The sequence below is a fragment of the Halichoeres trimaculatus genome, unplaced genomic scaffold (genome assembly GCF_033239565.1).
Source record: "Halichoeres trimaculatus isolate MK-OKI-2021-1 unplaced genomic scaffold, fHalTri1.1 fHalTri1_scaffold_4, whole genome shotgun sequence".
NCBI lineage: Eukaryota > Metazoa > Chordata > Actinopteri > Labriformes > Labridae > Halichoeres > Halichoeres trimaculatus.
In genome coordinates this window covers 7,499,969-7,512,196 of record NW_027437182.1, presented here as the reverse complement: position 1 = coordinate 7,512,196, position 12,228 = coordinate 7,499,969, and the positions used below count along the sequence as shown (strand labels likewise).

At 40.6% G+C, this 12,228-nt stretch overlaps 1 protein-coding gene across 1 annotated transcript in view; it reads right to left on the bottom strand.

Annotated features, from left to right (window-relative positions):
* Positions 1 to 1,652: 1,652 nt before the first annotated feature.
* Positions 1,653 to 12,228, bottom strand: part of ror1 (receptor tyrosine kinase-like orphan receptor 1) — a 182,830-nt gene continuing 172,254 nt past the window's right edge. Inside the window, exons 6-12 of the mRNA XM_074667846.1 lie at positions 11,590 to 11,907; positions 9,392 to 9,637; positions 9,092 to 9,306; positions 5,197 to 5,376; positions 3,038 to 3,265; positions 2,431 to 2,795; positions 1,653 to 2,346 (exon numbers count right to left, since the gene is read on the bottom strand). Coding sequence (XP_074523947.1) covers positions 1,653 to 2,346; positions 2,431 to 2,795; positions 3,038 to 3,265; positions 5,197 to 5,376; positions 9,092 to 9,306; positions 9,392 to 9,637; positions 11,590 to 11,907 — 2,246 coding nt within the window. The remainder of the gene's footprint in view (positions 2,347 to 2,430; positions 2,796 to 3,037; positions 3,266 to 5,196; positions 5,377 to 9,091; positions 9,307 to 9,391; positions 9,638 to 11,589; positions 11,908 to 12,228) is intronic.

Sequence of the window (12,228 nt, the reverse complement as noted above, 5' to 3'; positions counted from 1 at the left end):
GGAAACTGAAGACATTTAAATAAAAACTCATAATGTTGAAGTAGAAACTGAGATCATCCCTTCTCCAGGTTGCTTGTAGGCAAAGAGTGTGTGGGCGTAGCTGCTTGTTGGTGTGAGGTGTAAACATAGAAACATCACGGAGATTGGGTTGAGAGCCACTGAGCTGTGTTTTACTCCCTTCACCTCCACAGTGAAACGTTAGCTTGTGTTCGTATGGCAAACACAGCTGATTGTTATGATGGTGAGTAAACAACAGCAGCCGGAGATACTTTTACTAACATTCAAAACCAATGATTGTGGCTTCAGAGTGCAGCTGGATCTATTTAACCATGTTTCAAATCAATAACAACTGTAGAGCATATTGACCTTTAAATACAGCTGTAATGTGTGACGCTAACATATCATTTGGGCAGATTTATTTATGTTTTTAACTCTGAAAGGAGCTGGATTCTTTGTTTGTACAACCAACATGTGAAGAGAGGGTGGTGTAAGGTATTCACGGAAACTCCAGAACAAAACCAAATATGTTTGAATCTCTGCAGACCATGATGGAGGCTGACCCCTGCTTTCGAGTTTTATCCTTCTTGCACTCAGTGTCTCCATTCCTTTTCTGTGAATTTCTCTGTTTTGATTTATTTTGCACAACACTGCAGAGGCGTAAATGACAAAAAGACTGCAAATAAAAATCTGAAGTTCCTTAAGAATCCAAATATGTGGCTCAAAGCTGATGTGAATTAAGTGTTTGCCCTGTCCTGATGTTGTTGAGTAGATACAGAGGACTTCTCTGCTTGAAAGATGTGAGGGGGAAATAATAAAACCATGGGTTGTGAAGGCAACAAAAATTAAGTACTCCCAGCTTGTTCTCCAACCCAGAGGCCTGTGTCCGTGCCGTGAAACAGTCAAGTTGAAGTTGCACAAAAGAACATTCAGATGTCAAATCTGCCAGAAATGTGTGAAGAGATCTCTGCGCCTGGATTGTGTTTGGCCAACATATCACATGCAGCCCTTTCTATTTCCAGCTGTTTCAATAGCTGCGCCACAAACATCCACGCAGCTGAGCTTCATGCTTGTTCAGCCCTGTTTTTGATTGCTAAATGCACTTTTTTCTATCATACAAGCAAATGCAAATTTTGTGTTTTAGCGTCCGTAAAACAAGCGAGTCACACCACTGATGAGAGGCACTGAGCGGTCACAGGATGAGTGTTTCCTTCACATCCTGCATGAAACAGTCCATCAACTGTTGTTGACACAGGAACATTTCGTCTTTTCCTAAGGACCTGCTACTTTTCACCTTTACAAATGGTCCTTTATAAAAAAGTTCTTTTGAATATATATCTTTGCAATTCATTCATTCATTCATTCAGGACTTATGTACCGTATTTACAAAGAGGTTAAAATAAAAGCACAACATTTTCAAACCATGGTAGTAAGAACACTTGCTTTAAACAATAAGGCATTAAAAAGTCACACCGCTGTGTAAAGGTGTGTAGCTGCGGCAGTGTTTGTTGCACACTCAGATGTGTGTGCAGGCCAGTTTCTGTCACGTCTCCATTAGAGCAGAGTCAAAAAGTCAGACTGAGTCCCTGGATGAGCAGCTGGACTTCTCTTTTTGAGTCTGAAGCAGAAAGTGTGAGCGTCAGTCCCACGTCGGTCTACAGGTCTGCAGTGATGACCGAGTCGTTGTACATCAGAACGTCAGAATTCGCATTAAGCAGCGCTGCTGTTTGGGATGGGTGGTCCAGCTGTCCCACTGCTTTCTGGGAAACTTGTCCGTACATCTGACCGCTGCCTGGCATGATGCAGTGTGAGAGCAGCGGTGTGTTGGCGTCATGGTTGGAACCTGTGGTCGAAGGAACACCACTGACATGCCCCGTGCTGGTGGAGCCGCTGGCGCTGCTGGGTGAGCGGCTCTTAGGAGGAGGCAGGTGGTGCTGGATGACCCTCGTGGGTGGGACTGGTGGTGGGAAGTGGGCAGGGAAAGCTGCGTATCCTTGCGGGATTGGGTATCCATTGACGGGGATGAAGCGTTGGTGGGTTTGGGGCACAGCCATGGGGGCCCAGGCTGGAATGGGACCCATTTGGCCTGGAGAGGGGATAGCCTGGGCGGGGTAGAGGTACCCAGCAGCTGCGGCGGCTGCAGCATAGCGAGGATTGCTGAGGTTGCTGACGGGGCTGGCACTGAGTGAGGTGGTCTGGGTGGTGGCGTTGCCTCCACCACCGGAGGGCGTGCTGGAGCTGGCGTGAGATGACATCCCCTCCCAGGCTCGCAGGCGGGCGTGGATATCCTTGAAGCGTGGGCGACGAGCTGGTCCTTCCTGCCAGCATTCAGTCATCAAACCATAAAACCTGAGAGACAACAGTGACAGTTTAAAAACTAAACAAAAACAAACTCCACATCTTTTCTTAATGAGTTTCTTTAACCTGTCATACCTTGGTGGACAGTCCTCGGGACACGGCAGCAGCTGCCTCTTCCTCACCATCTCCATCACTTCCTGGTTGGAGAAGCCATAGTAAGGCTGCAGACCATAGCTGAAAATCTCCCACAGCACAACTCCAAATGACCAAATGTCGGAGTCTGTGGTGAACTTTCCGTAGGTGATGGCCTCAGGAGGCATCCAGCGGATGGGCAGCAGAGTTTTAGGCTGGACGCAGAAATAGTCAGAGGAGTATATCTCTCTGGAGAGACCCAGGTCAGAGATCTTCACGTGGAGCTGTTCGCCAACGAGGATGTTTCGAGCTGCGAGGTCTTTGTGGATGTAAGAGTGACTGGCCAGGTACTCCATCCCAGCGCTCACCTGACAATGAAAGGTAAGAGTCAGTAAGGGATGAGATTTTTAATCTGCATAGTTCTTGTCTGACACCAAAACATTTGTAAGACCAACATTCATAACGATTAAAATCTCTGAATCAAATATGCCTACTGTGATTCTTTGCAACACAAACTATTTAGTGCAAAAGACACAAATATTGTGTTGGATTTTCAACATGAAAAGTCAGACTCTCAAATTAAAATAAGGCTGAAGTGTTTCTTGTCCACCTGTAAAGACATGTGCAGGAAGTCCCCATGATCCAGGCTGGATTTCACCGTCCCATCTTCATCGCTGCTGCAGCCGACGTCAGAGTGAGGCGAGCGCATGATGAGGAACTCATGGAGGTCGCCCTGAGGCAGAAACTCAAACAGCATACAGACAGGCTGCTCCTGAATCACCACACCCAGCATGCACACGATGTTAGGGTGCTGCAGCTCCGTCAGCACGGCTGCCTCCTGCAGAGGGAAACAGAAATAGTGAGACAAAATCTGATCAGGGAAAACTTAACAGTTCATGAGCCTAAAATTTTAGCTAGATATCTACCTTAAATTTAATCTAGAGTTTATAAAAGTTTCCAAAGCTGATGCAATTATGTTTCTGCTGTTCTTTGAAACCCTTCTCAAATAGCACTCCTCGATAAACCTACTCTTCTTGTACACAACAGAAACTCCCCTCAGTTTAACACATATATGTGACTGTTAAGCTGTAAATAAATGTAATATTTTACATTAGACATAAATAGCTTTTCCTTCACCCTTTAACTTGCTGCTGGAAGAATTTGGTGTTTTTTAAGCATTTTTTTAAGTTGTTATTTCTCATTTAGAAATATGTTCAATGGAGTAAAAACTGAGTGGGTTGATTCTACAACTTGAAATATTTTATCTGAATTTTGTAATTTCTGATTTTAGTGTTCCAACAACATTAAAAAAGTAACTTTTTTTTTTTTCTTGGATGGAAGATTGAAGGGTTAAAAAAAACGATTTGACTTCACACATCTTGCATTTAACAAGTTAAAGTCAAGGTTTAAAACCAAACTTTTTTAAAAAAAAAAAAACATTTTTTTCCGAACCTTAACCTTGGTCTTATGTTTGCTTTTTAAGTTAAAAACAGGTCATGATGCCTGAACAGATCTTTGACTTTTAATGCAAAACTCCAAAATTACATGCAAATTTCCAGAAATTTTAACCCACACAGAATAAACACTGGACCAAACACCAATGACGCAGAAACTTCAAACCCTTGAAAAAAAACAGAAACTCAATCTTGGACTGCATTCTAACTCTTTGACACATTTCCCCCCAGTGAAACTATTTGTTTTCTACAGGGACGGCTGTGTAGTTTACACTCTTTGTCAGCAGTTATTATTATTATCAATGAAGTCATGCTTAAAGAAATGATTGGGTCTGGAGCTGTTGCATGAAAAATTCAACAAAAAATCAACAAATATAAAAAGTAAAATGGACTCTTGTTCAGTAGATTTTTTTTCTTTAGTTTTTGCCTCTTATAACCTGTAAAGTCAAGCTTAAAGATTTTGGAAAATAATCTATTTACAATTTTTTTGGGCCAATATTACAATTGCAATTTAGCATGCAATTTTTATTTATTTATTTATTTTTCATTTAATTAATCAATTTATTTATTTACTTATTTATCTATTTATTTTTATTTATATTTATTTTTTTACTTTTTAAATTTATTTATTTATTTATTTATTTATTTATTTATTTATTTATTTTTTGGGGGGGTATCTTCTGCATTATTTACGAAACACAAGCAATAACTCATTTTACAGTATGACCAACACAACAAAGGATACTGTCAACATATAAAAAAAATATTTCCTACAAGTTTTAATAGAAATAGAAAAAGGAACAGTGTGAAACTTTTCTGACTTCCAGTTGTCAGTAAGAGCAACAAACCATACAGAATAAAGTGAACAAGGGGTATGGCTCTGCCAGCCACAATCTTTCTACTGTGGATCTCTGTAGCTCAAAGGGTTTTTTGCCAGATAAAAAAAAAAAAAAAAGCAGATTGATTTTTACTTGTTATAGGGAAAAATGAGTACAAGTTACTATATTCCCTCCAGGTCTGTGTACATAAAACTTTTTTTTTTTTTTAATTGCAGATATTGCGATTTGAATATTGCATTTGATCATATCAATGTCAGTTTCAATTCGATTAATTTTTAAAGCAAAGAACCCTTGAAATTCATAAAAAAGATCTCAACTTCCAGATCCATATTTCAAGTGTCATTATTATCATAGACAGTTTTGACTCGGTTGTTTGTGTTATCGCTAATGGCTTTAAAAATTACGGGCAACCCTGGCACTAAAGTGAAATAAATAATCCAGGGAATCATGTGTAAAGTCTGATATCCATGGTCTACCTGCTGGAATTCTCCCCACTGCTGCACATTGGAGATGTCCTTCAGAGTCTTTATGGCCACCAGCTGTGCCTGGTCCATACCCGGCAGGTACAGGTGACCTTTGTAGATCTTCCCTAAGTTGCACTCTCCAAGCTCCTCCATGAAGCGCACAGCCGACAAGGGGAGCTCTTTAGCTTTACTCTGCAGAGAGAAGAAGAAGAGGGAGCGGTGAGATTAGTGGGTAGTGACAGAAAGAGCAGAACATTATTCTTCACAGCTTGGCCAGCGCTCTTTCCCTCGTTTGGAGCGCAGTGAAATATTGACATAAAGTTTACGCTGAGGCTGAAATTCAACACAGGCAACTAGCCCATAATAACATTGAATGTTTGATAGAGGTGTTAAAAAACTAAACAAGCATTGCCTTGAGAGCTGACAGATTTCATGATCAGGCTCAATCCATTACATCAGCTCCCAACATCGGCCTTCAAGTCTCTGGAAAGCTGTGGGAAAATTACAAGATCTGGCAACGTGTTCGCTGCTTTATAACATGATTAAACTGACAAGAGAAGAGGCTTTTAAAGCAACACATTTCTCTGCTGTTGTTAAATCTGATGCAGTGTGTGTGTCTGTGTGTGTTTGAGAAAGAGATACAGTAGCTGATGTGTGAATGTCTGTGTGATTCTTGAAGATAAAAGGTGAGCAGAGGTTTTCAGTGGTCTTCAGATTCCAGGAACTCAGAGTTGAATAATGAAATTCCTCATTGAGCAGAAATGAGACACGCAGGCCTGTGTGATCTCTGAGGGGGTGCTGAGTGTGTGTGTGTGTGTGTGGGAAGTGTGAGAGAGGGGGTCTCCTGATGTTATGAGAGACACAGATGTTTTTAGTTATGGATTTGTCTCACTCCTGCCTTTCCTCCCCACACCCAAACCCTCAGATCCTCCTCACACCACAGCAGGTTACTGTGTGTGTATGCGCGTGTTTATGTGTGTGTTTAAGTGGATTGTCACAGACAGGCAATGACCCTTGGGTGACTGCAGCAAGGTCTGCTGGGTAGCAGCATAACCCTAAACTACCAAGAAGTAGATAAGAGGGTTGAAGAGGAGACTTTGGAATAGCGGAAACACATTTTAGGGCAACTTTCTAACCATTAAACATTCATAGAATATGCTTGTAGAGCTATCTTTTTCTGCCAAAAATCATCTTTTTTGGAACTTTTATTTTTGTTAGTTACACATTAAGATTTTTAACTGAAAAAAGAAAGTTTCCAGTTTTCTCTAAGGTGAGAGAATAAAGGCCTTTGCACACCAACAGCGACGCGAATAAACGGCACGACATTACAAAAAATTTGGGGGCGTCATGTTCAATCTCTTCAGCTATTCACCTCCAAATGATGCCTTTATAATCGTTGTCTTTGTAGTTTTTATGTCTCTTGCCGTAAAGAACTGGGTGCTGGGACACGAACACAATCAATGTTGAATGTTTTGGTATGTGACTTGTTAACAACGAGCGTTTTGATTGGTGGGATGTGTACTTGCCGCAAGTAAAACTTTGGAAAAATTGACCTTGGTCTGAAAAAATAAAAGCCACAGTTTTGCTAAGTGCAAGAATGTTGCTGGTGTGAAAGCTTGCATTAAAAAACAGTAAGTTAAAAAAAAAATAGCATGCAAAATATTTGCACCAAAAATATGCGTCTGGTGTGTAAAAGGCTTAAGGTGTAAATTTCTGAGAAAAGGTCTTTCTGGTTTGTGGAGATGTCCAAAATTGAGGCAATTACTGAGTTAAAAAAAGGATTAGGGATTCAACAAAGATAAAGTTCTGCCTGCTATAGTTATATGCAGCGTTGGGAATAACCGTGTTAAAAATAATGCTGTTACTTTTTCCAGTAACGAATAAGCTATTTAATAACTGTTTCAAATGTTATAATGTTGTTACCATTACGTGGCCCGCTACTATTTATCTGATCTGGCTCACTCAGCCAGGCACAAGAGAGGAGCTGCAAATAAACTGTGGGAAAAGTGGCAGACGCACAAATAATGATGAGATGTCTTTAACAAAGAGCTGATGCTAAAGTAAACTTTTCAGCAACAAGTATCACACAGCAACCTGTGTGTCTGTATAACCTGCAGTCAGAGAGGATCTCCTGCAACGTCTTTGGATCAAACCAACTCCAGGGAGAGGGGTGGATGCTCTTCAAGGTCTGAATATACAGCACGACCTGCCGACTTCTTTTGATTCAAAATAATATTAGCCATGACATGACCACAGTTAAATATTAGGGGGTAATTGGGAGAAATTGCAAGTCGCGAGTGGCGTCAGAGACAGGGTTAAAAAACGGGGGAATCCCTCCTAGATCAGGAGTGTTGGTAGGTCTGTTTGACCCAAGTGGCAACCTTGGCAACCCCTACTATCGGCACACACTGTACGGGGGGTGATTTTTTTTTTTTAACTCTGCCATTCAGAGGATATTAAGATCCTAAGCTCGCCCAATCAGAGGCACAGCTTAGGGTCTCGAGACCAACAGGCGCCCTATGGCTGTACGCGAAGCCCTTGCCACTACCAATATGGCCGCTATAGCCGATGTGCTTCATTTTCCGTTTCAGGAACAGACGGGTGACGTCGGAAAGACTACGTCCATGTTTTAAACAGTCTATGGTCTGACCTGGCTTGCTTAACTAGACACAGGACAGGAGCTGCAAGTCCAGAGCAATCTGGACAGACACCACTTCAACTTCATAGATGTAAAAGACAAGAGCATACATGTGAACACTACGTCCCAGAGAAAAACCTGCTCAAATATTGAATTATTTTGCAAAATTAAAGGTTTTCCAAAAAAAAAGTAATGCACAAATTACTTTCCCTGGTATCTAATAACATTTATGAAGGAGTGATTCCATTACTAATTCAATCACTTTTTTGGGAAAGTAATGACTAACTATAATTAATAACTCTTTTAAAGTAATTTGCCCAACACTGGTTAAAGAGCTGTTTTTTAAATAAATTTTAAATGGGAAATACACATCAGAGATCACAAAGGCTACAAACTTTCCACTCTTGTGAAAGCTCCTTTCCTTTTTGATTTTTAAAATTGATCATTATTGGGTCGGATATGCATGATCCAAGCTTCAGACCCTTGTTGTCCACAAATCCCTTTTTAAAATTTGCTGTTGAATTGCAAAATTTTATGGTTGTCACCCCTGAAAAGCTGTCTTTGATCTCTCGTACTCTCAGAAACAAAACAGCTAGCAGATACATATTTCTTCCATCAGGGAAACATTCGCTTCGTGGCTGAAGAATTAAATAAACCGCAGATATTAATGGCTTGTGACGCTTCGTTGACATTTTGCAGTTCTTTCCAGAGCTGTTGATGGTAATATTATACACATTACCTTGAGAATAAGCCTCAGTTTGCAGACAGACTGTCTAGATAACCTGCCACCGACAGAATAATGTGGAAAAAGATAAACAGACGGGCTGTGACTGAGTGTGCGACCTTGAGGGAAATGTGATACAGTGAGCTGATGTGTTGGGTAAAGGCTCGAGGATCTACATTACAAAGAGCTTCAATGAAAGAAGAGAAGAGGAGCAGAGGGAGAGACAGAAGAGGAGGAACAAAGAGAGATGGATGAAGTGAGAGGGGGAAAGATGTGGAAAAAAGAGACGGAGAGATGGAGGGAAATAAACAGTCCAGCATTCCTGAAGCTGCTGAGCTACGATGATACAGATCTGAAGCACGCACACACCAAACACACACACATTCAAGGCTGTAACTCCAGCATGCTGCAGCGTATCCCAATGCTCTGACTTGTTCGTCTGTCAGCACGAGGCTGAACTTCTCTAGACCAGGAAGAGAAACCACCTCAAACTGATCAGTGTAGATAAATGAGTGTGAAAGCGCTAAACCAAACTGTTTCTCTACCTTTGGCTTGTACGCAGTGGCGAGCATGGACATCTCCACGTTCTGGCCCCTCACTGGTTTGGGCTGACGTGGGGCCGGAGGTCGGGCTGACTTCTGGTTGTTTCGGCACACGCAGAGAAAGAAGAAGAGCAGAGCGATGGCTAATGGGATCGCCACACTGGGAACCAGGATGCTCAAGATCTCCATGTTGCTGCCTCCAGACTTGTCTTTGTGATCTTTAGAGGAGAATTCAAAAAGGGATATATTAGATCCTTAATGTTTTAATCATTAAGTCATAAATGGCCAAACTAGTGCCCTCACCACAGATGGGGATGTCACAGAGCTCCATGCGGACCCCCTCGTCCAGCGTGAAGCACCAGGGGGCCTCATGCTTGTTCCCGGGGTTGCGGCAGTACGAGTGTCCACCATTGAGCTCCGGGTATCGAACGGCGAGGTACGTGTGGCTGTGAGGGTACTGAGAGTTCCACGGCTGACACTGGCGTCCTGACTTTGTCACGCTGACCGTGCCTCTGTAGTCTGCTCCACTGCTGTTGTAACACTTGTGATCTAAGGGAGGAAGAATTTGTTTTTGTCATGTTCACATTATCACGTCTTTTTGGGTGGTTGTTTCCAGCTGGTGTCACAAAAAAGAACAAAATATTATTAAGATCAAGATGAAAATATTTGTTTCAATATGATAAGTTCTGGCTTATCTGAACAGCATCACAATAAACTTATTTGGGAACTTTTTCTTCTTCTTTTGTGCTCACCAACATTTCATCATTGGCATGTGGGGACCCAGATGTAAGAGGAACTGGATTGGATTGGATGGATTTTGTGAAAGGGATAACTTGGCTTCAATCACCACCAAGTTTAAGTTTCATGTGTGTTAATAATGATTGCAATGATTGAATTAAAGTTCTTGCAAGTTTGATCAAAGCTGCAGTGGTGATCAATAAAGGGACTTATAAACAACTTCTCTGATGATTGATTCATTACATTATTCACTTTTTGATTCCTGAAAATGTATTATTTACTTTTTTTATTAAATTAGTAAATATGTTGTGTCATCATCAAGTTATCAAAATAACATCTGTTTAGTTTTAGTTCAGCTTTACCTGCTCCAAACTCCTCTGCCAGAATGCTGACAAAGACCAGAAAGAGAGCCCACATTACACCAATTTTAAAGTCTCTGCATTGGCTACCAGTATCCTTTAGGAATGATTTTAAGGTTCTCTAACTGGTTTTTAAATGTCTTAATGGTCTTGCACTCTATTTATCTGACTTGCTTTATGAGCCCTTTGGTCTTTAGATCCAAAAGGTACCAAAAGTGAACACAAAGACCCACGGTGAGGCAGCTTTTAAATATTATGGCCCACGACTGTGAAACTGCCTGAAGACCTGAGGGCAACACAGAGCTTAAACATTTTTAAAGCAATTTAAAACTTCCTTTTTTCAGCTTTCAACTGCATTTTACTTTTACTTATTTATCTATTTGTCTACATAAGTTTGGATCCTTTAGTTTAATATATATTCATCTTTTTATCAGTTTTAACTTAATTATTTATTGTCTTATTCACTGCACTGCTACTTTCAGCTTTTTAATTCAATTTCTTAAAGTTTTAGTTTTACATCATTTCTCTTTTACTGCTTTAGTCTTTTAATATTTTATTATCTTACTTGTTTCTTTTAATTTGGTTGGTTTTTTTTCTAATTGTGAGTTTAACATCTTACTTTACCTTAAGTGTTTCCTCAAGGTACAAAGATAGAATTTTGACAGTTCCTCAGGTCATCACCACAGATTTTAATTAACTGTGTTCTGTGGGTTTATCAGGTCACTTATGATTATTATTTTTTGTTTGTTTGTTTTCTTTTTTTTTTCTTTTGTCAAGCACTTTGTGTTGCCACTGTTTTGTTGTGCTTTATAAATAAAGATTGATGAATTGTTTGATTGATTTTAGTTTAGGATTAACTATTCTTCTCTAAAAACTGTACATTAATATCATCTGTACAAAATAAAAATAATATTGTACTTCCACGATGATAAATTGTCCTTTTAGGCTGAGAGAAGCAGTGAAAATTATTTCAGATATAGGAAAAAATCAATTGATTAATCAGTCAAAATGAAATCTGACAATATAATCACCCAGTGTTAATGCAGTGATGTGATTATGTGTGGACTCATAAAGAAGTAGAACATCCAAAATGCCCATGTTAGCAGTCACAAGGGGAGTACAAGGAGAGTTGAGTTGAGTTTTTCCAGATTTTTTTTTTTCTGTAAAAATAAAAGGGCTTATCCTTTGTGGGGTTTTTTAAAACAAACTTTCAGCATTAAAATAAAAGTGAGGCCTGAGCTGACCACTGACCACATCAACTCTTGCCCCCTGTACAAGCCAACTTTTGAAGAGGGACTCTGGTACAAGGGCATGGCAAGTGCCAGAGCTGGAGTGTCATGACAAAAATGTTGGAATAAGTATCATGAGAGGCGATACAATCAGTGAGCAAACAGCAGGTCTTACTCTTGTTGATGGGCTCTGCCATGGGGATCCCAATCCTCAGACAGTTGGCGGCCTCGGGGCTCTCAGAGGCAGCCAGGTCCTCACAGTTGGGCAGCTTCAGCCTCTTCAGGATGATGGGGTTTGAGCGGGCGATGATGTACTCTGTCTTACACAGGTCGTTCTCCAGGATCTCACACTCATCCTTACACAGGTCTCGAGGTTTGTCGGTCCCCGTGCTGTGGTCGCAGGTTGGGAAGGCGAAGTGGCAGAGGGAGGGGATGGCGAACTGGGAGCAGCGATCAGACAAGTGGTTGGATGTACCGATCATGGTGAAGGCCGCTGGAGCGAGAATGGACAAAACATAATACAGTTGAGCATCAGCTTTAAGAGTGAATAAATATGACACATCCCTTGATTTTTTTTCTCCTACAAATATCAGAACTTGAAAAGAGAAGAGGCTTTTAATATTCTTATTTTTTTGTTTGTTTTAATACTTTTTATTTATATCTTTAACTTTTATTTATATCCCTCTTTTTTCTAGCGACGACAGCATCAGGTCTTATTAGCCATTCTTTACCTTCTGTTTACTAATATTGTCACAAAACTCATGAAACAAAGACCAACAGTCCCAGAAAGAGTTGACAGAGACTTATTTAGATC